The sequence below is a fragment of the Eubalaena glacialis genome, chromosome 9 (genome assembly GCF_028564815.1).
Source record: "Eubalaena glacialis isolate mEubGla1 chromosome 9, mEubGla1.1.hap2.+ XY, whole genome shotgun sequence".
Taxonomy (NCBI): Eukaryota; Metazoa; Chordata; class Mammalia; order Artiodactyla; family Balaenidae; genus Eubalaena; species Eubalaena glacialis.
This window is the reverse complement of record NC_083724.1, coordinates 5077253-5104451: the sequence shown is the minus strand read 5'-3', so window position 1 is coordinate 5104451 and position 27199 is coordinate 5077253. Positions and strand designations below refer to the sequence as shown.

The following is a 27199-nucleotide window of genomic DNA, read 5'->3' as shown; positions in this document are numbered from 1 at the left end:
TAGTTCTATTATTTCTTTAGGTCCTAGAAGTGAAATTGCTGGATCTCAGAATACGTACATTCTTAAGGGTTTGATGTATTCTACCAGATTGTCCTCCAAAAGGAACATGTAACTTATATTCCCATCAGCCTGGAGATTGGTATGTTTGACAGATAGATGGAGGTGACTAAAGGCAAAATGCTTATTAAAAAGAAAATATTCATTTGTTCTGGGACTTCCCTGGTGGCGCAGTGGCTAAGAATCCGCCTGCCAATGCAGGGGACACGGGTTCAACTCCTGGTCCAGGAAGATCCCACATGCTGCGGAGCAACTAAGCCCGTGCACCACAACTAATGAGCCCACGGGCCACAACTACTGAAGCCCGCATACCTATAGCCCATGCTCCACAACAAGAGAAGCAACCGGAGTGAGAAGCCCGCGCACTGCAATGAAGAGTAGCCCCTGCTCTCCGCAACTAGAGAAAGCCCGCGTGCAGCAACGAAGACCCAACACAGCCAAAAATAAATAAATTAATTAATTTTTAAAAAGAAAATACTCATTTGTTCCCTGAATATTTATCGAGTGTCTATTATTTGCACAACACCATGATAGGTGCTGTGGATATACTGGTGAATGAGGACTCCTAAACTTGTTTCTCTGTATTCTTCCTTCTCTGAGGACGGCAAGCTTGGAAAAATGTCTAGCTTTGTGGATGAATTAACCAACATCACACATCATCATGCTACACTCAGGAGACAGGGGTGCTGCACCTTGGCACAGAGGGTGGCCTCACTGTATGGGATATTGCTCACCCACACCTTCCTTTCTATGTTCTCCCCTGTACAGATGAGGCTAGAAGCCTGGGCACTTTATTTCCCTGGCCAGCAAGGGAAGTCTAACAGAGGCAGTTTTTCCAGAAGCAATGGAAGAGACTGCTGGTTTCTTTGTTTTTTCCAGTTAAACACCAGATGAATTCTGTGACTGGCTTTGAGAGGGCATCTTGTATGAAAAATACCTATCTTTAAACACTAGAATCACACTCAGGAAGATGAGATAGGCACACCATGACAGGCACATGGGAACCGACACCAGTTTGTGGGAACACAAACTTCCCTGTACCACTTACCTAATACGCACACACGCTAAAATATACATCTAAACAATTGAAAAACAGAAAGCAAAACGGCATGCATTATTAAAATTGTTAACATTCTCTTTTTTGCTGAATGCACGTATAGTTGAATCCACATCATGAAAATGTTCATTGGGGGAATTCCCTAGTGGTCCAGGGGTTAGGACTCTGTGCTGTCACTGCCGAGGGCCTGGGTTCAATCCCTGGTGGGGAACTAAGATCCCATAAGCCATGTGGCGCAGCCAAAAAAAAAAGAAAAAAAAAAAAGAAAATGTTCGTCGGACATGACTACCCTCTGTTGCCATTAGAGGGACTTGGGATCCTGTTGTTGTATGAAAACCATTAGTTGTAATTATTTTCAATATAATAGCACAGAAAATATTAAATCTACTCATGCACTCGCCTTTCGTTTCACATTCAGACAAACTTGAATATGAAATGTGAATCAATTTTTAATGCTCCACAATATGTTATTATTTTCATACCCTTCCTTTGGCTGTTGCACCTTCTTCAGTAAAATCAATAGTGAAAATAGCTTTATTGACACGTACATAAACACAACCAGACCTAGAAAACTGGACAAGAGAGAGTATCAGCCGCTTAACATTTTTCATCTCCGTCTTCTCCCTCACTGTCATCGTCACAATAAAAGATGTCTCGAAACAGGAAGACTGGCTTGGGGGTGGCCGGGGTCTGGATCTCAGTCCCTTTTTTCTCCATCTTCTTCTCTAATTTTTCTTTAAGCAACGGTAGACTAGTCTCATAAAGGTAGTCTATAATCTCTAAAGAAAAGAAATTGAATCTTGAGATGATCTGACAAAGCCTCTTCCCAAGGTCAAAGGACGGAGGGCGCGGACGACGACAACGCATTGCTACTGGCATTACTGTGTGCAAGACCTGGCTCTAACTGCTTTATTCATAGCCACTCATTCAATCCTCTCAAAAATCCTATGAGGTAGGCACTATTGTTCACCCGTTTTTCAAATGAGGCATAAAGACATTATGAAACTCATCCAAAGTCATCGAGTCAGGAGGGCGAAGCCAGGATTCAAACCCAGGAAGTGGTGTCTGCTGAACGCAAGGAGCATTTTGTCACACGCTGCAGGGCGGGGTGTTACCCGAACCAGCGGTTCCCAAACAGTGATGCTGGGCAGGCCACTGGCGACTCACTTGTGAGCTTGTTAGAGAAAAATCTAGCCTCTGGACCCAGACTAGAGACTAGGATCGACTGGGTCTGGGATGAGACCCAGGTATGTATCTTTTTCCCAAGTTGCCCACCTGACTCTGATAGTCCGGGTTTGGGAATTACCTATGTAAACCATCTACAAATGGTTGCAGAGAAGAAACTGTATGTCCAGTTTTTTGTGGATCAGTGTGTGTGCAGGCATGTGGTGTGAGCGTGTGCATGTGAGCATGTGTGCTGTGCAATCCAGAAGCACTCGCAGCTACTCACCCAGTGCTTGCTAAACGCCCAGCGGCCTGGTGACCACCATTTTCAAGCTCATTATCTCATTTAGTACTTTTGAAAGTCCTGTCAGGTAGGGGTTATAATTTGCCAGTTTTCACTGTTTTCCATTTGAAGAATCTGAGGTTCCCAGAAGTCACTACCCAAGGTCACACTACCAGCGTGTGTCCCCATATGCTGCGTTTTTAACTATTCAGATATCGAAAATACTGACCTGGAAAAGTCTTCTTCTGCCAAAAGGGAACACAGGTAGCTTTCAGCTTATAAAATTTAGTTTGGACATAAGATGGAGGAACATCCCTTTAGAAAGGAAAAGGTGTCAAAAAGTTAGTGGCAGTTTAAAAATTAATCATTTCAGTCCTGTGTACTAAGTGCATTGATTGAGGGGTGGTCTACAGACCTAAGTAGCTTTCTTAATCCTCATGTCTATACATGTGAAAAATAAGACACACATGAAAAGCTATTGTTCATCTGGTTAAACACACACACACAAAAGGAAGAAAAACAGTCCAACAGGATGGATTCTGTCTAAACTAGAATAATCTAAACTAGCAGTTGGGAAGACAAGGTGTAACACTAGCTCACAGGGGCTGATGCTAACATTGTCTTCAGCCCCACCCTGAGGGCTCTCCGCAGAGCAACAAATAACCCTCACGACCACTCTGCGAGGGGGCTCCTACGCTTATTCCTCGTTTTGGAGATGGGGAAACCGAGAGAAGATGGTCAAGATCTTACAGTGAATAAGGGGGGAAGGGCTGGGACTTCAATTGGGTCCACTCCAAATTCTACTTTTTTCTTTTTTTTTTTGATATCAGTTTTTTTTTAATGGAAGTATAGTTAATTTATAACGTGTTAGTTTCAAGGGTACAGCAGAAAGATTCAGTTATATGTATATATATTATTTTTTCAGATTTTTTTCCATTATAGATTATTACAAGATATTGAGTGTAGTTCCCTGTGCTATACAGTAGGTCCTTATTGTTTATGTATTTTATATACAGTAGTGTGTATATGTTAATCCAAGACTCCTAATTTATCCCCCTACCTCCCTCCCGCTAACCCTTTGGTAACCATAAGTCTGTTCTCTATGTCTGTGAGTCTATTTGTGTTTTGTAAATAAGTTCATTTGTATCAGTTTTTTAAGAGTCCACATATAATTGATATCATATGATATTTGTCTTTCTCTGTGTGGCTTACTTCACCTAGTATGATCATCTCTAGGTCCATCCATGTTGCTGCCAATGGCAACATTTCACAAATCCTACACTCTTAACCACTACATTTAGGATAACTATATATTTGTCGCAGTGCAAAGGCAGGGGTCTGGATTTTTTACTTTACAAAGTTAAATAAAGTGGATGCTTACGATATTCTGGGGAGTCAAATCCATTTTCCATTTACAATAAGTAGGACAGAAACCACCACATCTTAAATATTTTTTTAAAGTGAAAATCACTAACTTCACTTCCTGGGCACTCACTTCCTAAGCCATAAAAGCATGGCATATTTGTTTCAGTAATTAATTAATCTAGTTGTTATATGATTAGTGGGAATAATTGGATCTGCTACGTGTGTGGAAGTACAAGACGGTTGGGCTCTTTCTACCTCTTCATGGCAGCAGCTGCCCGCTGCATGCGCTCCGTGTGCCACGCACTGTCTCCTTACTGTCGTCCTCCTCACGGTCCTGTTAAACCACTTCGCAGATGAGGAAACCGCGACGCAGAGGCAAGTGAGGGAATGACCTGCCCAAGGCTGGCTAAATTATGAGCACAGTCCCAGGACTTGACGCCCGGTCCATCTGACTGCAAAGCCCAAGTTCTAGGGCATCTATGCCTTCCCTCTTCCCACAGCGCTCTGCGCCCAGGTTGTTCTGCAGATCAAAGCTCAGGCTTCAGGAAGTAACAATAACTGATCTGGACATTTTCAAACATGTCCAGATAGTAGGTGTTACATCTCATTAGGTGGAGATGCTTTCTTTAAAATCCTGCCTAAATAATTCACAAGGGAGGCTTAAAGAACCTGAAGAGACCGAACTTTTAATTTAATTATTTTCACTGTTTTAATTTATTATTAAAACTTTGAGGATGTACTATTTCCAATGGTATTTGACTGGATGCCATGATGTCTGTTTTACAGCTTTGAGATTTCTAAACCTTAACCAGAACAATCAATATTTAAGTATATAATTCTACTTAAAATCATTAGAAACCCATTTTAATTTAAGAAATGTGATCTGAGGCAATGTCACCAGATACACAAACATTTATTGGAAAAGTCAGATTTTTCAATAGCGGTTGGATATTACAAAGGGAGGGACCTGTCAACATGAATACTTCTTAGCATGGGAGTTGGTGGGGTACACAGCAGGATACCCTTCCTTCAAAGCCCCTAACACCCTCCCCTCTCAGGGACCCACAAACCCAAGAGCTGGTGCCCCACCCCTGAGACGAACTAGAAGAGGAAAGGGTTTGGAACCACGGGCATGTGTCTGTGACTCCCAACAGGGCCTGCCACGAAAAGATTCCAATTCTCCAAGTTAAAAAAAAAAAAAAAAGGACAGATTGTTCTTTGTCCATAATCCCGAGGTGTCAATAACCAACCAGCAGAACCAGTTCACACCCTTCCTAATGGATCAGTGACAACCTCACGCCAGCAGCCACGTTTCTGAAAGGCAGCCAGGCCGCGGCAGCCCTGTTCCCCTCAGCACCCTTCCCAAACTAAAGGCCAGACAGTCCCTCAACATCCCTACCTCCCAAAGCCCACCAACCCCTGAGTCCCGCGATGCTCAACAACTCGCTTTGCTTAGAGGGACTGTGCTTTGCCAGCCAGCTCTCCCTTGCTTGGCCAGCAGTGAATTCAGGTCTTCAGAGCGGTGGCCTCTCCTCCAGTGGCAGGAACTGGTTGAAAACGCAAGGACCGTAGCGGTGAAGGCAGACAGCGACAGCTGATGAAATCTCACTCCTCGGATGAGAAACGCAAATGAACAGCACACCGAAACCACTGAGGGAAACCCGAAGAGGAACAGGAGCTTGACGTGGTCTCAAAATATCGCCCCGTGGCCATTTCTTTTCACCAAGAGAAAAACTTACTTTTCTACAGTGGGGCAGTGTGGCAGAGGCCGCCAGAGCCAGGGGATCAGAATCAGAACCACATGCCTCATGATGGGATGTGAGCTGGTGACAGAAACACAGCCTCCCCCGTGACTGATTCCCACGTAAAATACAAAACCCGAATCCAACGGTGAGGAAGCGTCCGACAAACTCCCCAACTGAGGCAAGTTCTCCAGAACGACTAGCCTGTATTTTCCCACAATTTCAACGTCATAGAAGACAAAGGCATTAACAGATACACACTACTGTATATAGAATAGATAAACAACAGGGACCTAGTGTATAGCACAGGGGACTATAGTCAATATCTTGTAATAACCTATAATGGAGGGACTTCCCTGGTGGCGCAGTGGCTAAGAATCCGCCTGCCACTGCAGGGGACACGGGTTCGAGCCCTGGTCCGGGAAGATCCCACATGCCACAGAGCAGCTAAGCCCGTGCACCACAACTACTGAGCCTGTGCTCTAGAGCCCGCGAGCCACAACTACTGAGCCCACGCGCCTAGAGCCCGTGCTCTGCAACAAGAGAAGCCACCGCGATGAGAAGCCGGCGCACCGCAACGAAGAGTAGCCCCCGCTCGCCCCAACTAGAGAAAGCCCACGCGCAGCCATGAAGAACCCAACGCAGCCAAAAATAAATAAATAAGATAATAAATTTTTAAAAATCTGTAACAGAAAAGAATCTATCATGGAATCATTTTGCTGTACACCTGAAACATTGTAAATCAACTGTACTCCAATAATTTAAAAAAAAAAAAAAAGAAACAAAGACAAAGGCAGAAGGACTCTGTGGATTAGAAGACACTAAGGAGACAGATCCCGGACTGGATCTTAAATCAGGGGGAAAGTGCTGTGGAGGACATGACTGGGACGACGGGTAAGAAATTTGCATGGGGACTGTGTTTCAGACAACAGCAGTGCATTAGTGTCAGGTGCCCTCAGTACGATCACTGTGCTGATGCAGAGTAACAGCCTTGCTGAGGACGTGTCGTCCACCACTAACACTGCAACGGTTAAGGGAAAGAATCCTATTCCCTTGTAGAAGGGCGCGGGACAGGGAGGGAGGGAGGGAGGGATGATAAAGTCAACGTGGCAAATGGTAAAAGGCTAATTATGGGCAAAGGGACCGTGGGTTCTTCGTCCCAGTCATAGCTGGTGTGCTCCTTGAAGCTTTTAAGAGACTCTGCACACGTTTCATTCGCTCTTCTCAGGTGCCTTGGGGTAGAGGTAGTGGTTGGAGCGGAGGGAGGGTTGGTCTGATTTACCTGGTCCGGTACTTAGACAGGGGGTTCCCAATACATATATACACAAATACAATTTCTAGATGAGTTCCATAGGCAGCAGGAATTTCAGTCCTGTTCTTCAAATCTGAGAGGCAGTCATTTATCAGAACTCCTCTCTGATTTTTTCATGAGCTTGATATTAATATTAAACAAATGGCCTTACCCTATAGTGCTAGCAAGATCTTCCCAGTCTATTTCATTAACATCTTCCACATTTATTTCATACAACCTATGAGAAAAAATAGAAATTAAGTTTTCAAGCCAAAAATCAACATGATGGACATCTTCATGGACTCACAGAATATTAAGAGCTGGGAGGCCTCAGTGTGTTCACCCCTGTTCCAGCTCCCTTGTTACACAGGCCCAGTGCCATTGGCATGCTAACCCAAGGTCAGCCCAAGGTCATGGGGTGAGCTACAGACCAAAAAATCACCCTTCTTCCTCCTGAGCCCTTTGCATCTCCCACCAAGCCTAGTAGAAAACACAACTTCACAACGAACTATATTCAATATGCCGTGATAAACCATAATAGAAAAGAATGAAATACGAAAAAGAATATATATATGTATAACTGAGTCACTTTGCTGTACAGCAAAGGTTAAACACAACATTGTAAATCAACTATACTTCAGTTAAAAAAAAAACAACACAGGGACTTCCCTGGTGGCACAGTGGTTAAGACTCCACACTCCCAATGCAGGGGGCCCGGGTTCGATCCCTGGTCAGGGAACTAGATCCCACATGTATGCTGCAACTAGGAGTCTGCATGCCACAACTAAGGAGCCCGCCTGCTGCAACTAAGACATGGCGCAACCAAATAAATAAATAAAGTATTAAAAACCAACCAACTGGGCTTCCCTGGTGGCGCAGTGGTTGAGAATCTGCCTGCCAATGCAGGGGACACGGGTTCGAGCCCTGGTCTGGGAAGATCCCACATGCCGCGGAGCAACTGGGCCCGTGAGCCACAGCTGCTGAGCCTGCGCGTCTGGAGCCTGTGCTCCGCCACAAGAGAGGCCGCGATAGCGAGAGGCCCGCGCACCACGATGAAGAGTGGCCCCCGCTCGCCGCGACTAGAGAAAGCCCTCGCACAGAAACGAAGACCCAACACAGCCAAAAATAAAAATAAAAAAATAAAAATAAAATAAAATAAATAAATTAAAACCACACAGTCTTGTTTAAAAAAAAACCAAAAAAAACCAACCAACCAACCAACCAAAAGCACAACTTCACCATTCAATGTAGACACGCAAGAGTAGCACACGTGTACTCAGTACTCACTATGTGGCAGACACTGGGTTAAGACCTTGATACCCACTAATCCATTTACCCTCAACAGCACCTGATGAAGCTGGGGGCTTATGTCCTTTCCACAGGCCAGGAATCAGGGCTGAGAGCTCGAGTCATTGGCTCAAGGTTTCATGACTCATAGGCGGTACCCACATTGGAACCCAGGCCTGCCTGACGTGAGGTGCCCTCCTTGGCTCTGCTAGCCTCTGCTGTCTCTCTGGTAGAGGAGAAAAGGGGAAGGCAACCCCAGCCAGGCCAGCGTGGAGAACGAGGAAGCCCACCAGTGAAGGAGAAGCAGGCTTCCTGACAGAGCGCAAGAACAATGCAGCTGGATAGGGCGGCCAGAATCCAAAGGTTTCTTGTGCTCTTTGCTGTTCCTCACTGGACACGAGCCCAGGTCCACTAGACTCGCAGACTTCGTAAAACAGGTCCATGTCTCCCTGTCCATCAGGGGAGGGAGGACTCTGCACGGACCAGGAGCTCAAAGACAAAACGAAAGCCCAAGCAGCAGTGACACCAACTAACGCGTGCTAGAGAGCGGTAGGGCTCGGCCTGAAGTATTTACCTCCATTTTCCAATGGACAGAAGTAAGCAATGTCTATGTGAAAGCCTTAAAGACTAAAACAGCTATGTTTATTGAGGGCATGCTACGTTTTACATGCATTATTTCATTTCTTCTCCCAGTAACACTAAGAGGCAGGTACTGTTATTATCATCCTCATTTAAGATGAACAAACCAAGACCTAGAAAGGTAGGAAACACGTCCAAGGTCATGCAGGTAGAAAGTGCTGGAACAGGAATATGAACCGTGGTAATCTTACTGCAGATTCTGCTGTTTAACAACTACTCTTTGGCTAGAGAGAAAAACAGGTAAAATATCGTCACTTTCTATTTCTGTACCTTTCAATGAGGTTGATCTTGGCCTGTAGGGCATTAACTCCCCGGTATACGTGCCGACCATTTGTCATCCTCTTCGTTAGAATTTCCGTCCTACATTGAAAGAAAGAAAAACAGTTTATTTTCAGGGGTAAAGTTTCCATTAAAATGTCCTTTGTTTTCCTCATTTAAATTGTCCTTATTCAGAACCACTTCATAACTTTCGCAACTCATCACTGTTAACATTTGCCACCATCAAGAATATACCTTTTTTTTTTTTTTTTAAAGTGGGAAAGGGTAAATAAAGAGATAGAAAGTTGATGGTTATTGAAAATGAATGATGGATACAAGGAGTTCTAAGTTGGTGTGTGTTACACAATTTCCATAATAAACAGTTAAAAAAAAGGGAGGAAAAAAAAGAATAAGCCTGCTTGCAGGTGCTAAAGGGCGCTGTGTAAACTCAATTTATTTTTGCTTGTTTATAAAACAGAGAGACATTGCTCTTGTTACCATTATAGCTGCTGAAACACCAAATTACACAGATTTAGTAAAGTGATCAATGATTCAGTGATTCCTCGAAGGCCCAAAGTTCATGGCTGAGGGAAAGGGTTCCCTGAAGTTCCTAATGAGAGCAGCAGCCCAATTAAAAATATTTAAAAAGTGCTTCTCTTGAAGAGTGAAATTTGTCACAATCTGATGGACAGATCATGAGCTGTGACATTTACTTTCTTGAGAAGGGAGGTGCATGAGGCACACACACAGAAACTGACACTGTTTTTTACTAATAGCCGCCCACCTTCACTGGTTTGAAATGTACCCGTTGATGCCATTTCAATGTTTCATGAAGTAAATCTATGTTCAGCGTCCAAGTTTCCTACTTTTTTCTTCAAATTAAAAAAGAATCCTTGCATGTTATTTAATTATGCTGATTCTGAAGCACGGCTCCCCTTCATCATTTCCCTTTTAAGACACTGACATATCATCTTCCAACTGAGGCTTTATAACCCACTCCTTTTTTAAAAAATTAATTAATTAACTAATTATTTTTGGCTGTGTTGGGTCTTTGTTGCTGCACGCGGGCTTTCTTTAGTTGTGGCGAGCGGGGGCTACTCTTCGTTGCGGTGCACGGGCTTCTCATTGCAGTGGCCTCTCTTGTTGCAGAGCACGGGCTCTAGGCACGTGGGCTTCAGTAACTGTGGCACGCAGGCTCAGTAGTTGTGACTCGCAGGCTCTAGAGCGCAGGCTCAGTAGTTGTGGCACACGGGCTTAGTTGCTCCGCGGCATGGGGGATCTTCCCAGACCAGGGCTTTGAACCCGTGTCCCCTGCATTGGCAGGTGGATTCTTATGCACTGCGTCACCAGGGAAGGCCCCACTCCTTCTTTTTTTAAGTCTAAGATATAGGGGTAGAAAGGGCTCTGGTTCCTCCATATTACACACTTCCCCCCCCCACCAAACATTATCTGTCCTTTGGAGCTTATTTCCTGAGGGTAGTCTTCTAGTAAAATAAATACTCTAGAGCAGAACTGTAAGGTATATAAACAATACACAGTATAATCTAGGTGTTTGCTTTTAACGTACAACACGCCCACTCTGGATTTCATTCTTCTTTAATGGTCAAGATGATGGAGCCCCCTTTATGCACGAGGCCTGGGTCGTGGGCTGTAGAACCACTGCTTCAAGCTGTCATGTTGCAGCTGAAAGCTGCAGCTGAAAGTTAGCTCGGAAACCCTCCAGGGCTGGGAAAAGCTACATCGGGCAAAGAACGTGCAGCAAGATCTGGACTGAAACTACTTCTTCGTGATGGATGTACCTAAAGATGTTCTAGGATGAAGAGTATGACTGCCCTGCTTTGGATGAAGACAGAGGAACCGCTGAATTCGAAAGCAAAAGTAAAAAGGTGGAGCCATTACTGATCACTACGCTTGTGATTTCCCTCCTAAATGTTCAGACGTTAATTTTGAATTTAATTTTTCATGCTATAAATAGGTAACAACCTTGTTTTATGAAGACAGGGACAGAGTGAAGAAACCAGAAGTCAATATTCAATATTAAGAAGATTCAAGTTCTGTTTACAAAACAGAAACAGACTCACAGATACAGAAAACAAACTTATGGTTACCAAAGGGGAAACGGGGCAGGAATCAATTCGAAATTGCGGATTAGCAGATACAAACTACTATATATAAAATAGATAAACAACAAGGTCCTACTGTACAGCACAGGAAACTGTATTCAATATCTTGTAATAAATTATATTGGAAAAGAATAAAAACATAATATATATGCATAACTGAATCACTTTAGTACACCAGAAACTAACACAACATTGTAAATCAACTATACTTCAATTAAATAAATAAATAAATAGAATAAAAAGGTTCGAGTTCTTTATGAAGAAGCCACACAATGAATCAGGGTTGGTTAAATGCTAACTTAAATCAGCTATTGATATTGAAGTGGTCGGAGTAGCGGATTAGAGAGGATCATTCTTGACCTACTCTAAGGCTTTCCACGTGGTAGTTACAGATATTCTTAGTAACCTCAGCAGTCCACCCGTCTCAGGAAGTTGCTGAGAGAGGGGCAGGGAATGCATCTTGTTGAAATTTATGTAAGAAGCCTCAAACTTACCACTTACTTTTACACTGCATCCAATTCCTGGTTTCCACTTTAGCCTCCACTTCTACCCAGGATATGCCTTTGTATAGTTTTTCCCGAACAATTGACAGGCGGCCTTCAGGATTCTCTTGGAGTTTAGAATCCATCTCGTTTAGCTCCTGGGGAGACATTTTCTTTAGAATCACTTCTTCAACAGCTTTGATTAGTTTCTGGGTCTCCGTCTTGCTCCAAGCACCATGATTTCTTTCTGTTGACATAAAAGGATGGTCTTGAAGTTGCTAATCTATTTGCTTTCAAACACAATATTAACAGCAAAATGATAATGATGGATATCTGTCATTGGACATCTCTCCAAACCCACAGAAGGTACAACACCAAGAGTGAACCCTAATGTGGACTGTGGACTCTGGGGGGTTAAGATGTATCAAGGTAGCTTCATGGATTGTAACAAATGGACCACTCTGCTGGAGGGTGTTGAGAATGGGGGTGTGCTGTGCATGTGTAGTGCAGGGGCTAAGTAGGAAGTCTTTGTACCTTCCTTTCACTTTAACTGTGAACCCAAAACTGCTCTAGAAAAATAGTCTTTTTTTTTTTTTTTTTAATTTATTTATTTTCTTTATTTTTTTGGCTGCGTTGGGTCTTAGTTGCGGCACGTGGGATCTTTGTTGAGGCATGTGGGATCTTTTGTTGCAGTGCGGGCTCTTTGTTGTGGTGCACGGGCTTCTCTCTAGTTGTGGCGTGTGAGTTTTCTCTCTTTAGTTGTGGTGCATGGCCCCTGTCGTTTGCGGCACACGGGCTACAGGGCGCGTGAGCTCAGCAGTTGTGGAGCGCGGGCTTAGTTGCCCCGCGGTATGTGGGATCTTAGTTCCCCGACCAGTGTCCCCTGCATCAGAAAGAGGATTCTTTACCACTGGACCACCAGGGAAGTCCCAAAATAAAGTCTTTAAAAACAAAAAGATAAATCAGACACTTTTCAGAAGACAATGGGCAACATCTCAATTACACAAACATAAAACTATCAGTTACGGACTTCCCTGGTGGGTGCAGTGGTTAAGAATCCGCCTGCCAATGCAGGGGACACGGGTTCGAGCCCTGGTCCAGGAAGATTCCACATGCCGTGGAGCAACTAAGCCCGTGCGCCACAACTATTAAGCCTGTGCTTTAGAGCCCGCGTGTCAGAACTACTGAGCCCGTATGCCACAACTACTGAAGCCCGCGCGCCTAGAGCCCATGCTCTGCAACAAGAGAAGTCACTGCAGTGAGAAGCCCATACACCGCAACAAAGAGTAGCCCCTGCTCGCCACAACTAGAGAAAGCCCGCACGCAGCAATGAAGACCCAACGCAGCCAAACAAAACAAAACAAAACAAAAAAAACTATCAGTTACATGCAAATCAAAATGAAACTACGAAAGTGGCCATAGATTCTTTTTAAGAACCAATCTCACACACACACACACACACACACACACACACACACACACACACAAAACCAACTGCAAAAAAAAAATCCTTTCTTAAAGCAATCTTCTTTTTAACTTCGAAAAAGCTGTTCTTCCTGTTTCTAAAAGTAATACCTCCTGCAGGAAATTGTGAGGTTCCCAAACATTTAGTGGGAAGAGAATAACCAAACGACTTTCATGTTATATACATAACTCTCCCCAAGAGTTTCTGGAGTGAAATTAACAGCTGCAATGACGCCACCACAGTACTTGATGAAGAAGGCACCTGTGAATTTCTTTTTTTCTTTCTTTTTTTTTTTTTAATATTTTGCACTCATGAAGCTTTCTATTTTTTTAAAAATTTTTAAAAATTTATTTGGCTGTGTTTGGCCTTAGCTGCAGCACGTAGGACCTTCGTTGTGGCGCGCAGGTTTCTCTCTAGTTGCGGAGCGTGGGCTTAGTTGCCCTGCGGCATGTGGGATCCTAGTTCCCTGACCAGGGATCGAACTTGCGTCCCCTGAAGTGGAAGCGTGGATTCTTAACCACTGAACCACCAGGGAAGTCCTGGCACCCGTGAATTCCTAAAGCCAGTCCTTGGTGCAGGGCGTCAACAGCTTCTATGATTCACTCTTCTTGTCTAGATGCTCACAGTCATGCTAAGGAAGAGGCCGCAAACTGGCAGACTACAAATATCTTTGATTTGGCCTACAGAATGTTATTGTTACTATTTCCCCAATAACAATTTGGATGAATATTTAAAAATCAAGAGAATCCCAATAGGGGTTTCCCTGGTGGCGCAGTGGTTAAGAATCTGCCTGCCAATGCAGGGGACACGGGTTCGATCCCTGGTCCGGGAAGATCCCACATGCCGCTGAGCAGCTAAGCCCATGAGCCACACCTACTGAGCCTGCGCTCTAGAGTCCGTGAGCCACAACTACTGAAGCCCGCGCGCCTAGAGCCCGTGCTCCACAGCAAGAGAAGCCACTGCATTGAGAAGCCCGCGCACCGCAACGAAGAGTAGCCCCTGCTCACCGCAACTAGAGAAAGCCCGCGCGCAGCAATGAAGACCCAACGCAGCCATAAATAAATAAATAAATAAATTTATTTATTTAGAAAAAGAGAGTCCCAAGAAAAAAAGATCTTGATTTCACACACACATGCAAATTCAGATGTTTGCTTTACTTCTTGGAAACTGGCAGAATTGGCTGCGCTGAGTCTTCGCATGGCACTGGTGGCCGGAGTTGGTGGCACAAAAGGCGTGGTCTCCACCACCTCAGAGTTTACCATGTGTGGATATGCAGACGCCTGCCTGGGACCCGCTGCACGGCTCTGCCTGCAGGGCCGGAGCACGTGAGCCTCTGGGCTGAAGCTAACACCCACTAAGGACTGTCTTCTGAAAGCAACTGGGGATTTTTTAATGTGAAGAATATAACCAAGGAAGCTTTTTATGAAAGAGAAGAGACAAGAGATGACTGACACTGGTTTTGGGAAACGTCCCTGACTAACAGGCCCTCCCTGTGATGGTTTCCCTGGCCACCTTGGGGAAGGGACCTTGGTGGCCCAGGCTCTCCTGCCCCCGGCTGAGTGGGTTTCAGTTTACCTGGCAGTTAGAGTCACACTGAAAGCTACTGAAATAAGGTGTGGCAGAAATCAGTCTGGTGAATAAAGGTTGCATCAATATGCATGAAGAAATAAGTGAATCAGTAAGAGAATGGCTGAAAAAGTCATGACTCTCTCAGAAGATAGGCCTGCAGTGATGCCTGGGCCCTGGGCCGTTCTGGGCTGATTCGTTCACCCAAGTGGGCTCTAGAGACCACGACTTACGACTGCTGATCTGGGAGAACTTCAGGGCCACAGAGAGGCTACTTCGAGACACCATCTCACCAATCTTTTTCCAGTCGTTTCCATGGAGGGACTGGTATATCTTTAGCTTCTCGGTATCTCCTTTGCTATACCTTAGAGGAAGGGAAAACAGATCACAGCTGAGCATGAACCACAAGCTTAAAACCACTATTCTCATTGCAGCATGCTGTGATGCTGGGAGGAGCCGTATAGGGCGGGCTGTCAGGAAACCAGCTCAGCGCAGTCCTACCAAGGACCTGAGCCCAGATACTTCCTGTCTCGGCATCTCAACCATGAGCATCCTGTAAGTCAGTCACCGCAGTCCCTGGCTCACTTACACAGAGGCCAGGGCAAATAATCCGATCATGCTATTCCCCAGCCAAACCCATAAAGGCTTCACACAATAAAACCCAAACTTCTGACTGTGCCTGCAAAGCTCGGCGCTCCCTAAGTTCAGCCCCATTGGTCTTATCGGCCTTTCTCACCTCGGAGCCTCTGGACCTGTGGTGGGAATGGCCTCCCTCCACCGCTGGAAAGCTCCTGCAAGCTCTTCAGAAGCAGCTTAAATGGTGCATCTTCAGAGAGGGCTTCCCTGACCGCCTGGGCTGGAGGTGCCCTGCTGTCCTCTCCCAGAGGACACTCCGCTGCTCTCTCACTGCCCCCGTCACCACTGGCAACTGTACACTCGTGGCTTCCCTGGTTTATCTGACTCTTCGTCTAGGCCACCACTGGCCAATGGAAATATGAGCCACAGATGTCACTTAGAATTTTCTAGTGGTCATGTGAAAATTAATTTTATTTAGTTTTTTTAAAGATAATTTATTGGCTCACGCAATTGAAAAGTCCAGATACAGGTGGGCCCTAGGGTTAGCTTAATCCAGGAGCTCAATCAAATCACCAAGGACCACTTTCCACCATTCCACTCTGTCTTCCATGTTTTTGGTTTTTTTTTTTTTTGGCGGCAGCATGCGGCATGTGGGATCTTAGTTCCCAAACCAAGGATTGAACCCACGCCCCCTGCAGTGGAAGCACGGAGTCTTAACCACTGGACCGCCAAGGAAGTCCCTAATTTTATTTAGTTTTAATGAATTAATAACATATTTTATTTAACTCAATATATTTAAAATGCAGCCATTTCAACATGTAATCAGAACTGAAAAGTATGAATGAGATACTTTACATTCTCTTCTCCACAACAAGCCTTCTAAGTCCATTGTATACTTCACTCTTCAGCACATCTCAGCTTGGACTAACCATAGTTCAAGTGCCCCATGGCCACGTGAGGCTGGTGGTCGCATGGATGGACAGCACAGCTCTGGAGGGGAAGTCCTCGGAGGGCAGGGACCCTGTCAGTTTTCTACACTTTGGTACCCGTAATGCTTGACAGACAACAGATGCTCAATAAAGATGTGACAGGGACTTCCCTGGTGGCGCGGTGGTTAAGAATCCGCCTGCCAATGCAGGGGACACGGGTTCGATCCCTAGTCTGGGAAAATCCCACATGCCGCGGAGCAACTAAGCCTGTGCGCCACAACTACTGAGCCCGCGCGTCTGGAGCCCGTGCCCCGCAACAAGAGAAGCCACAGCAATGAGAAGCCCACACACTGCGACGAAGAGTAGCCCCTGCTCGCCGCAACTAGAGAAAGCCCGTGCGCAACAACGAAGACCCAACGCAGCCAAAAAAAAAAAAAACAAAAAAGGACAGCTGTCATTAAAAAAAAAAGATGTGACAGATGCCTTAGCACAAATCTGTCACAGTTTAAGGAAGTAAAGATGCAGGAATCCCACATAAAAGCAAATATATTAAAAGAAAAGAACTAAAGTGCACTGTAATATATGTGGATTTTGAGATTAAACATCTTAAATGTTCAAGGGAAGAAAAAGCCATCTTTATGACATTTTATAATTCCTTTTTGGGGGGAGGAAGAGGGGCCAGAAGTGGTAGTTTATGTTATTACTAATGCAACACAAAAGCAGCCCTAGTAAAATACTAACCATTTCTAATGAGGGTGATCCACAACTACAGTGGGACAGTAAGATCCTAGCATTCTCAGAAATGTATCTAAAATGCAGAGCATGGTGAATAGAGATGCGAAATCCTTCACCATTAAGAATCAAGCTTTTTAGCAGTTTCCTTTACAAGGCAAGCAGGGTCTTCCTGAGATTTAAAACAAGACTTAAAGGTACCCTTGAAGCAACAAAAAAGAGGACATGAGAGAAAAACAGAGTGTACAAAAATGAGGAAACAGGTGTACTGACCTCCATGGCCCCTTGGAGCCTTACAATTCTTTGATTTTTGACTTCCTATGGTTTTTTCACCTAAGAGTTCCTTAAGTTGGAAAAATACTTTAAGGGTAAGTGGTCATCACAGCACAAATAATATGGTACCAATGAATGAACTTTATTATCAGAATGACAGACTTTCATTATTCGAAAAATGTCATTTCCCACAGTGATGTAACAGGTAGAAAAACATGTTACCTCATTCATTTACCAAAAGCATCTTTTTGGTCCCATTTAAAATGTCACCTTTAGTGAATTTCCTTAAAGTACACAGCAGGGGCTTGGGAAAAAGGGAGGGCAGGTTTCAGTCTGTGTGGAGGCACCTTTCCTCTACTTCAGGTTTATTTTCTTTTGGTAAAAATTTTTCAAAAGAAGCCAAGGTCATACCAATGTTAAGTTCTGATAGTACCTATGTCCTGATTTAAAATCACGGCGCTAAGTAGGACCCAACTGGCCCTGCCAGATTCACTCCATCTGCCTCCTGGAAGTGAGATCAGTAGTTGAGCCCTAGGTGGCTGTCTGGGCCCTCAAGGGTAGGAGCTGACGCTTTCCCCCTCATCCCTTTGTCCTTAAGCAGAGTGCTTACCCACCACTGACGCTCGGTCTACATTTGTTTTATTTGGAATGCTGGAAACAGACCATAATTGGGTATTTTATTTAGGAAAAAAGGGAGGAGAGAATGGCTACTGCCACATGAAGCTCTGCATTGATGCTACCGAATCACACTTAAATGACCTCACACAAGTGCGCACCCCCACCTTCTAATATTTACTGAAAACCCAAAGCACTGGGCTCAGTGCTGAAGGGCACACATCACACTGAGAAGGAATGTCTGGGTTCACGAGGAGCTTACAACCTGGGAGACCGCTGAGAAAACTGCATGGGTAACGGTAAGAGGCAGTGCATGGAGAACGCTAAAATGAAAGCATAAAGTAAAAGCCAGGGATTTAGAAACGGGAAGATGACGGAAGATTCATTCAAGAGGTGGAAACTGAAAGGGTCTTTGGAGACATACACGTGACGACACATCTGGTTTCACACACGAAACTCTTCACGATTTTGTTGTGTACATTTTGATTTACAGTATCAGCAAAGACTAGAGAAATGCTCTGCTCAAGTTTTTTCTTACCTGCCTTTGTAATTGTTGACATCAAACATCTTCTTTGCTCGATAGTATACGAGTTTCCAGGGCCGGGCAATGCCCTTACCTAAAGTCGGAAGAGAGGTGGTCAGAGGGGACAACCTGAGCGTGGCATGAAATGCAGTCGCAATTATAAAAGAAACCCAGAAGGGCCCCTTTTTACAACACGCGCTATCCTAGACCCCAGGTGGAGGTTGCGGTTTCCTATGTCCTGCAGAAAGCCGTCTTGGGGAGCAGATATACAAAATCCCCAGTTTCCTTGGCGATCTCTGAAAACTAGATGCTTAGTATGTAGAGGCTCTAGCTTCTGGTCTACTAAATTCATGGAAAAGACCCTTATTAGGCAAAGGGATTTTAACATAATCTGAATTAGGAGGAAGGGGCCCAGAAGTGGAGGACACACGCCAGCAGTTCTCCATAAGATAAACAAAAAACCTTTCCAAATGAATAAGCTTTTTCCTGCTTTGCCACTCTAAAGATGAAAGGATCCCCCAGCAGGGGCTCATTGTTCTGTTTTCCTTTGTGCATTCCACCTAAGAAATTATCCTCTTTAAATTCAAGAGAGATTTTTTTTCCAGTCCAAACGTACATTGCTTCATGACCTTCTAACTTCCCCAGGATACCTCCAAGAGGAGGGTTCCAGCTCAAAGCACAAATATGGCTCTACTTAAAAAACTTCAGAGACTCTGGTGTATACCAGAGTACTTTGTGCAGTATATGCAAAAAATACACAATAGAGGACAAGAAGAGAAACCAAAACCGTAATGGTTACCAAGTAGGAAAGCTGGAAGCTGATCATCTAATGTGTTAGAAAATCTGTAAAAGCACTATTCTTGGGAGACATGAACACATTCCAAATCCCGGAATGCATAGGCTGGCAATAAAAATACTATTAACGTAGCAGCAGCTAACATGCACTGCATGTACTGGACGGGCCAGACACTGTGCTCAGTACTCACCGCGGTTATCTGTGTAAGGCTGGAAGGCTATGGATGGTCAAGGCGGCCACAGTTATAAACTTACCAATGTGCAATCTAAATGAGTATTTTCTTTTTAAGTCGGTGATTAGAGATTTCTCCTCTGGGTATCTGTCTGTGTACAGCAGCTTGTCTGCATTCTCGATTCCTGTCAGAGACAGAAATTCTTGCACGTTTTTCTCTAACTGCTTATTTTCCTTCACGGAAAACTTGCCAAATTTAATAGCGACACCTAGGATTTGGGGCAGGAGAAAAAGGTACACAACTGTCAACAATGAATGAAAGCGAACCAACGTTTGGTCTTTAGCAATTACAACAGCACCCGTCAGCTCCTCCCCACCTGTCGGGGAGCAGCCCCTGCTTGTGCCCTTGACATTCGCTCTCCTGCAGAGTTCGGCCTAAGCCACACTGTCCTCCCAACATCTTCCCTGGTCATCCCACTCCAATGTGACCTTTCTTGTGTCATCAATTCCTTTTTACACAGTTATTTAAAAAATAAATTAACAGTAATAGATATTCATTAAAAATTCAAACAGTATTGAAATAAAAGTTTAAAAGAAGCCCCCCCCTTCACTCTCCTCTGCCCCTCCTCCCCCCAAGGCAGTGCTGGGAGCTGGTTGGCACAAACATGAACCTGTATATTCTCTACGTATATATATTGGGGGGCGGGGGTGGGGACAATGTCACTGCAATTTACGTTCTAGTCCTCGTCATAACTCAAAGCACTCAAGTCTCATTATTATTGACTGCATTACACAGTACATTTTCCTCATCTTAGACTTATTTTAAAAATCTTTTATAAAATACATACTCATAAAAATTTCAACATAGAATACAGAAATAAAATGGGGTCCTTCTATAGATATTGCTCGAATACAGAAATAAAATGGGGTCCTTCTATAGATATTGCTCTATAAGTTGTGTTTTTCTCGATCAATTTGTCTATTTTTTTAAAAAACGAATCTTATCAACATGATTAATTCCATAAGGCTAAGGCCCCTCTTTTTACTTTTTTCAATGACCAGTGGCACTGGGCCTCACACAGCAGATACTCATCAGTAAGTACTGCTCACTTGCAGTACACAGCCTTACATTCGTAGTTCATTCTGAAATCCAATAAGCTTTCTGGGAGGTTCTTGTAACACAGTGAAATCAAGAAGGAGACCAAGCTGGGTGTTGCCTGAAGCCATGCCCACTACAACCAGCTCACCCTCAAATTAATATCCTTGAAATTACACCTCACCAAAGCTGATGATGTTGATATGCGTGTTTTAATTTGATTTCACTTGTGCCCCCCTCCCAGGGTCTCAACCACTTAACCTCCTCCCCCTCTTCTTCCAGGCTTGATCTTCTAGTCTGTGGATCACCAGGATCCGTTAGCCCCGTGTTTCCTCGCCTCCCCTCCCAGAAGTTGGGCAAAGAAGAGGAAAACTAGTGCACTTCATTTTGGTAATTTTACAGTGCAGATAACGACTCTGGAAGGAGATAAAGCTGAAAGTAGCTAAGGGATGCTTTTTGTGAATCTATAAATCTGAATCGCTCACAAAAGAAAGTCAGGGCTAGTTACGCATATAGAAAAGTTCAACAAATATTCAAGTTCCACAAGCTCACCCTGGGCTTTAAATTCTTTAAAGCGTCCCAAGTCATCCCGATACATTCGCTTAATTGTAGTGGCAGCCCTCTCCTTGATATCAGGGATGAACTCCTGGAGCTGCCTCACAGCGGAATCCAAATCCACGTCTGAATTATCTGAATCTCTCGAATCTTCAGATAAATATTTGGTTTCAGGATCTTTAGCCGACTCCAAATTGCTTTCTTCTTCATTTGTAGGTTCTAATCTAAGGAGAAAAACTGGATTGATTAACATTGACAGGTCACGTGCCCTAATGGCTTTCAGATTCTTCTCTTACAGTGACTCTCCCTTTGACTACAACAGCATTAAAGCTGGAAGGGATCTTGGAGTTGATTCAGTCTGTGATGTCTGAACTCTTTAATGTAGCTTTACTAACTTGGATACACCTCAGAGGCTGCCTGGAAGGTAAACATGTGGCCCTAAGCCCTATTTCCACCAGGCATTGCTTCTTATGTTACTATTTCTCAACTTTATTGTTTCAGATATTGACTTCCTAATAAGCTCAGCCCTCTTCTAGGCCCATGGATACTCAAGACCCGCCCCCCCCCATGAGTTATGTTTTATAATAATGGTTACTAATTAGTTAAGTCAATATTCAGGGTTTACATTGTTACAATTGCTTTGTTGCAGTTAACAATGGCCACATATTTTCCCCTTGGCAGTATAAAGAAAACATAGTTTTCTATGTATCTATCACTAATTCATTCCCACAAACTTTCTGCCAGATGTCCAAAGCTGCTCTTAGTCAACTGCATCAGCTAACCACCCAGACAGGAAACTGAAACAAAACAAAAACAAAACTGTATGCATTCGTCTGAGCAAAGGGTCAACAGCTTTCACAGGTCCACAGCCCCATACAAGTTAAGAACCACAGGCCGAGAACATTCCTGCCTCCTTATCAGTGATCTAAAAATGTCCCCAATGAGATGGCATACAGGATGATGTGAGTTGGGCCCTCTGCCATTTAACTTCTATGTAAAACTATTTTAAGCCAGGACAATCTAGCAAATGTAAGAAAGTCACAGAGTAGAAATAGGGAGAAAACCTGTCCCGACTCCCAGGAACTGAAATAAAGTGCTTTAAAAAAATTCCTGCATCTATTCACCGGCCAGTATACTTAAATGATAATTATATAAATAACGATATCTAAATTTCTTTTATTAAGGAGAACCCTAATTCAAGTTTTTTTCCTGTTCCGTAACATTCTAAGTTCTCTGATCCTTTCTCCTATCTCTGTACATATAGACAAGGTAACTGTGGGGTCTTAAAATTCTTTTTAAACGTATGCATAGAATTTCAGGGCTGGAATAGTTCTTAGTGAAAACAGAATCTAACTGCCTTATTTTACACATGAAGAACGGAAGGTACCTGCCAAGTTACTCAGTTAAATGTGCACGACATCCTATACATCTGATGGTCTATCTCTTTATGATTTCTGCCACTTACTATGGCCGTGCTGAACAAAGAGGTAACGGGCAGACTTCACACCCAAGACGCACATCATGAGAAGGCTCAACACCCGCACGTTACCTCTGCACCTCTTCCGAACAGGCCTGCGGTTTCTCCTCTTGTGGCCTGGGTTTCGCACTTTCTTCAATCAAGGTACCATTACCTTCCACTGCATCAAAGAGCGTGTCCTCAGAGCTCGTCCTGAGCACTGAAAAATCACCGCCAGGCACCACGGCAGTATCAACAGAAGATCTTCTCTTCCTTTTCTTAGACTTTTTCTTGAGGCCACTGGATTCCTGATTGCCCCCTGCAGTGCCGACCTCACCAATCACTTGCGATCCCTCTGAGTATATGTTCTCAGCGCTCTCAGGCGTAGGCAAGGCCTTGAACTCCTGGTCATGTGGACGTTTCCTCTTTCTTTTCTTAGACTTGCTTTGATCTGCAGACACTGGCAGTTGTGCAATTTCACCTTCTTGGCCCATGGGAGGCTGGGGTTCCTCCTCTTGGGATTCTGATCCGGGCAGGGTGATGCTCGCACCCAGACTTTCCTGGACAGCATCACAGGATGCAACTTTCCTCCGATGTTTTTTATGCTTTTTCTCCCGAACTTTATCATGCAGTTCTGACTCATTTTCACGTGACTTAGTAACTAAATGCGGTTCATCTGCTTCAGGCCCTTTTGTTGACTTTTGCTCCTTGCTTACATCAATGTAAACGACATCGACATCCTTTCTAAAATTCTTTGGTGTGTTCTCAATGTTTTCTTTATCCACCAGGACGCACGCAACACCTGTTTCCTCATTGACTCCCAAAGCACCTTTTCTTCTCTTTTTATTCTTTTTGGGTATAGAAGTGGCCTTTTCAGTCTCATCGCAAATTTCTGATTTTTTCAAAGGAGAAGAAACAAGATGCTGGGCATCCTTTCTCTTTTTTTTACCCTTAGTTATGTCAGCCTGTTCATTTGCCAGGGGGGAGTCTCTGAAACTTTCATGGGGATGCCTCCCATGTCTCTCCTTATGTACAGAATGCTTAGTCTTTTTCTTGACGAAAACTGGAGTGTGGGTTTCCAATCTGCTTGATTCTCCTTCCATTTTATTCCTATAGGGAAACTGAACCACATGGTTTATTTTTGCAGAGCATTTTAAACATTAGCCTCAGGAGAAAAAAAAAATCACACAAAAACGAAATTGCAGAACAAATGACAAGCCTGGAGTCATGATTATAAATTTTCTATTATTCTAAATGCGTAGCAAGCTCACTGTAATTCACTTGTCTGGTTCCATTGCCTTTACGATATGGAAGAAAAAAATAGTTAATTGAGAACAGTGCTCTGCCATGATCGGGCCCTTGTTCCCCCACGGCCTCACCTTCTACCTCTCCTCTCAAACTCTGTGCTCCAGCTACACTTCCTTTTTTTTTTTTTTTGGTTCCCCAAACATGCTCCAATCCTTTCCCTGGCTTGAGGTCTTATAAATCACGACTCCCTCTCTCTGGGCCGCTCTCCGCTGTCTCCTACCCCACCCCTGCCTCCTTTCATTCTTCAGAGCTTGGCTTGAACATCGCTTCTTCCAGAAAGCTTTAAAAGAATATAAACATCATGATACCATGCATACTACGTTAAGAGAATATAAATGTTATGATGCCGTGTATATTATGTTAAGAGAATATATACATTATGATGCCACGTATATTACATTTAAAACACAAAAAAAGTTTCATGTATCTTTTCTGAATGGATACATACGTAGTAAAACTATGAATACAGCATGCTGATTATAACCGGTAAATTCAGGGATTAGGGACAAGTAGAGAGCCAGTTTCTCTTATATCTGTAATCTTTTATTTCTTAACTGGAGTAATGAGTACAGGGGTGTTTGTTATATTTTTGTCTACTCTTATTTGTCTACTCTTTTAAAGTGAACTGAAATAGTTCACTTTTTAAAAAGCAAGGGGCAGAACAAGAATACAGACTGCTTTCACTTAAAAACAAGCATTAAGGACTTCTCTGGTGGCGCAGTGGTTAAGAATCCACCTGCCAGTGCAGGGGACACGGGTTCGAGCCCTGGTCCAGGAAGATCCCACGTGCCACGGAGCAACTAAGCCCGTGCGCCACAACTACTGAGCCTGTGCTTTAGAGCCCATGTTCCACAACAAAGAGGAGCCCCCGCTCACCGCAACTAGAGAAAGCCTGCGTGCAGCAACGAAGACCCAACACAGCCATAAATAAATAAATAAATAAATTTCTTTTAAAAAAAACACAAGCGTTAAAACAAGCAACTGAAGGATGTAAACGCACTGTTTAAGTATTTACCAAAAAAAAAGAGAGAGAGAGAAAAGAAAGACCCCTTTCCTGACCCCTTGAGCTTGGCCCATTCCCCAAATGATATACTTTCACAGCAAACTATTTCTCTTTTGTAGCATTTAGCCCAGCTGTGGTTCAGAGCGGGGACATCAAGTATCCACTGACCTCAAACTAGAAGATCGCCTCTTTGAGAAAGAGGCTGAATGGGCCTTGTTAGTGTCCAACAAAAAGTCCAAGTTCTGCAATAAGTCGGAATGAAGTTTAATAAGGCTCCAATGTCAATTCTTATACAGAGTACGTGCATTCTGGAGTTTAAGTACAGGAATAGAAATGTACTTCGCAAAAAACATGGTTAAAAATATAATTTTACAAACACATCTTACAACTCTCCTTGTTCCATATTGCTTCTGGGTTTCAATTTTTAAGATTTTATTTCTCTGAGACTAAAAGTAATACTAAAGGTAATACGTTTACATGGTTCAAACATCAAAATAATCTGTCCTTATTTCCCCTCCTTTCTCACAGAGAAGGTAGCATCTGTATATTCTGATCTGCATTTTGCTATTTTCACTTAACAACAGATCCTGGAGACCTCTCTGTGTCAGTGGTCTTTCAAGTCTGAATGCTTAGGCACATTTTCTACGGAAGGAACCTACTTTCTTCTAGGTAGTCAAGAAGCTGTAAGAATTGTCTAGCTGGAAGGATGGGGAACAACAAACATATAGACCGATACCTATAAGCCAAATCTACCAGCCCCAGGATCTCACCTCCAACGGAGGCACCAAGAGCTTTGGTTAAGGCCTTCCTCCCTGGTGTCACCCAGAGATGCACAGAAACCCCTTCTTAACCCACTTCTTCGCAGCTTCCACCTCCAAGACTCTCCCCCCCGAGACTGCTCCAGTTAGAGTGCTATAACCTTCGAGCCACTAAATTCAAGAGATACTTTCCTGGCCCATCTTTCAGGATCTCTCTCTCTCTCTCTCTCTTTGGCTGCACCGCGTGGCTTGGCGGAATCTTAGTTCCACGACCAGGGATCGAACCCGTGCCCCCTGCAGTGGAAGCATGGAGTCCTAACCAATGGACCACCAGAGAATTCCCTCAGGATCTCTCAATAACAACAGAACAGAGCAGATAATTCCTTTTAATATTTTTACCTTCCATTAGTTTCTTTCTTTCTTTTTTGTAAATACCTTGTATGCTTCTCCTTCTGGTCTCTTGAACTCAGCACAATGTTTTAAATATATAGTCACTTCCCACTAAAGCCTTTTTATGGCTTCTCCATTATTCTTTATAAATTTATTTATTTTATTTTATTTATTTTTGGCTGCATTGGGTGTTCGTCGCTGCGCGTGGGCTTTCTCTAGTTGCGGCAAGCGGGGGCTACTCTTCGTTGTGGTGCGCGGGCTTCTCATTGCCGTGGCTTCTCTTGTTGCAGAGCACGGGCTCTAGGAGCGCAGGCTTCAGTAGTTGTGGTGCACGGGCTTAGCTGCTCTGAGGCATGTGGGATCTTCCCGGGCCAGGGCTCGAACCCGTGTCCCCTGCACTGGCAGGTGGATTCTTAACCACTGGGCCACCAGGGAAGTCCCTCCATTATTCTTAAGATAAAGTCCCAAATCCTTACAGACCTACCATGCCCTTCATGATCTAGTCTAGTCCATGCCTACCTCTCCACCTCTCATTTCTCCCTGGGTTTCAGACATCCTGTCTTCTTTCCGTTCCCAGAATACACCATGATCCTTCTCGTTATCAGGGACTTTACAAAAGCATCTCATTTTCCCAGGAATGCCTTTCCTCCGTTACCTTTCTGCGCTATAACTGGTCTAAGTTTGAAACTCACTTTCTCTAATCCCTTCTGGGTCCCGCCTCCTCGTTACAATGTTTCTCAACAATCCAGCTGCTTCCCTACTGCACTTCGCTCCGTTGGGACATAACCGGCCTCCTAAGGGCTGGGATCTTCTCGTCCGTCTGGTTCCCAAATGGTTCCCCGGCGTTCGATATATATGGATATACATTTATTCACACTTATTCGGAACATACCACTTTCCGCCCTGCAGGGACGTGCCCAAGCCTGGCCCCGATCCCCTCCCCACTTTGGGGTGCCCTGGAGACCCTGCTCTGCCCCGGGGTGGGCGTTCCGGGGCTGAGAGGGAGGAACGAACGAGAGGTTCCCGACTGGAGGGGCTTGGAGCGGCTGCGGAGAAAACAGGCGCCACCCCCATCCCTGGGGACCTGGGCCAAAGGCGGGCCTCCGGGGAGATGAAGACAGCGGCCACACACCGCTCGGTTCAGACACGCAAACTGGGAAAAAAGCCGGAGCAACTATAAAGCGCTTTCACTTACCTTCCGAACGCGTCGCCACCTGCCTTCCAATCCGGAAGTGCTGG

The 27199-nt window shown here is 44.3% G+C and overlaps 1 protein-coding gene across 5 annotated transcripts; it reads right to left on the bottom strand.

The window, feature by feature from the left end:
• Positions 1 to 1618: 1618 nt before the first annotated feature.
• Positions 1619 to 27199, bottom strand: TTF1 (transcription termination factor 1). Of its 5 annotated transcripts, XM_061200904.1 has the most exons (11): positions 27156 to 27199; positions 22595 to 23622; positions 21043 to 21269; positions 19478 to 19663; positions 18443 to 18521; positions 15013 to 15143; positions 11761 to 11995; positions 9156 to 9245; positions 7132 to 7197; positions 2791 to 2876; positions 1619 to 1893 (listed from the first exon to the last, which is right to left on the bottom strand). In XM_061200904.1, exons 2-11 carry the CDS (start codon positions 23602 to 23604, stop codon positions 1712 to 1714), a joined length of 2292 nt encoding a protein of 763 aa, XP_061056887.1. In that variant the 5' UTR covers positions 23605 to 23622; positions 27156 to 27199; the 3' UTR covers positions 1619 to 1711. The 5 variants fall into 5 exon arrangements, 4 of the variants coding, with proteins under 4 accessions (XP_061056887.1, XP_061056886.1, XP_061056888.1 ...); XM_061200903.1 differs by lacking the exon at positions 27156 to 27199 and having other exon boundaries at positions 21043 to 21264; positions 22595 to 22629; XM_061200905.1 differs by lacking the exons at positions 1619 to 1893; positions 2791 to 2876 and adding an exon at positions 4821 to 5576.

Bases quoted from the DNA above. Each gene is read 5' to 3' on its own strand.
- TTF1 (XM_061200904.1), bottom strand. From the start codon at position 23,604: ATGGAAGGAGAATCAAGCAGATTGGAAACCCACACTCCAGTTTTCGTC. The intron at 9,246-11,760 runs GTAAGTTTGAGG...CTTTCAATGTAG, and splicing joins ATGCAGTGTAAAAGTAAGTG to GACGGAAATTCTAACGAAGA. The intron at 7,198-9,155 runs GTACAGAAATAG...TTTTTCTCATAG, and splicing joins AAGATCAACCTCATTGAAAG to GTTGTATGAAATAAATGTGG.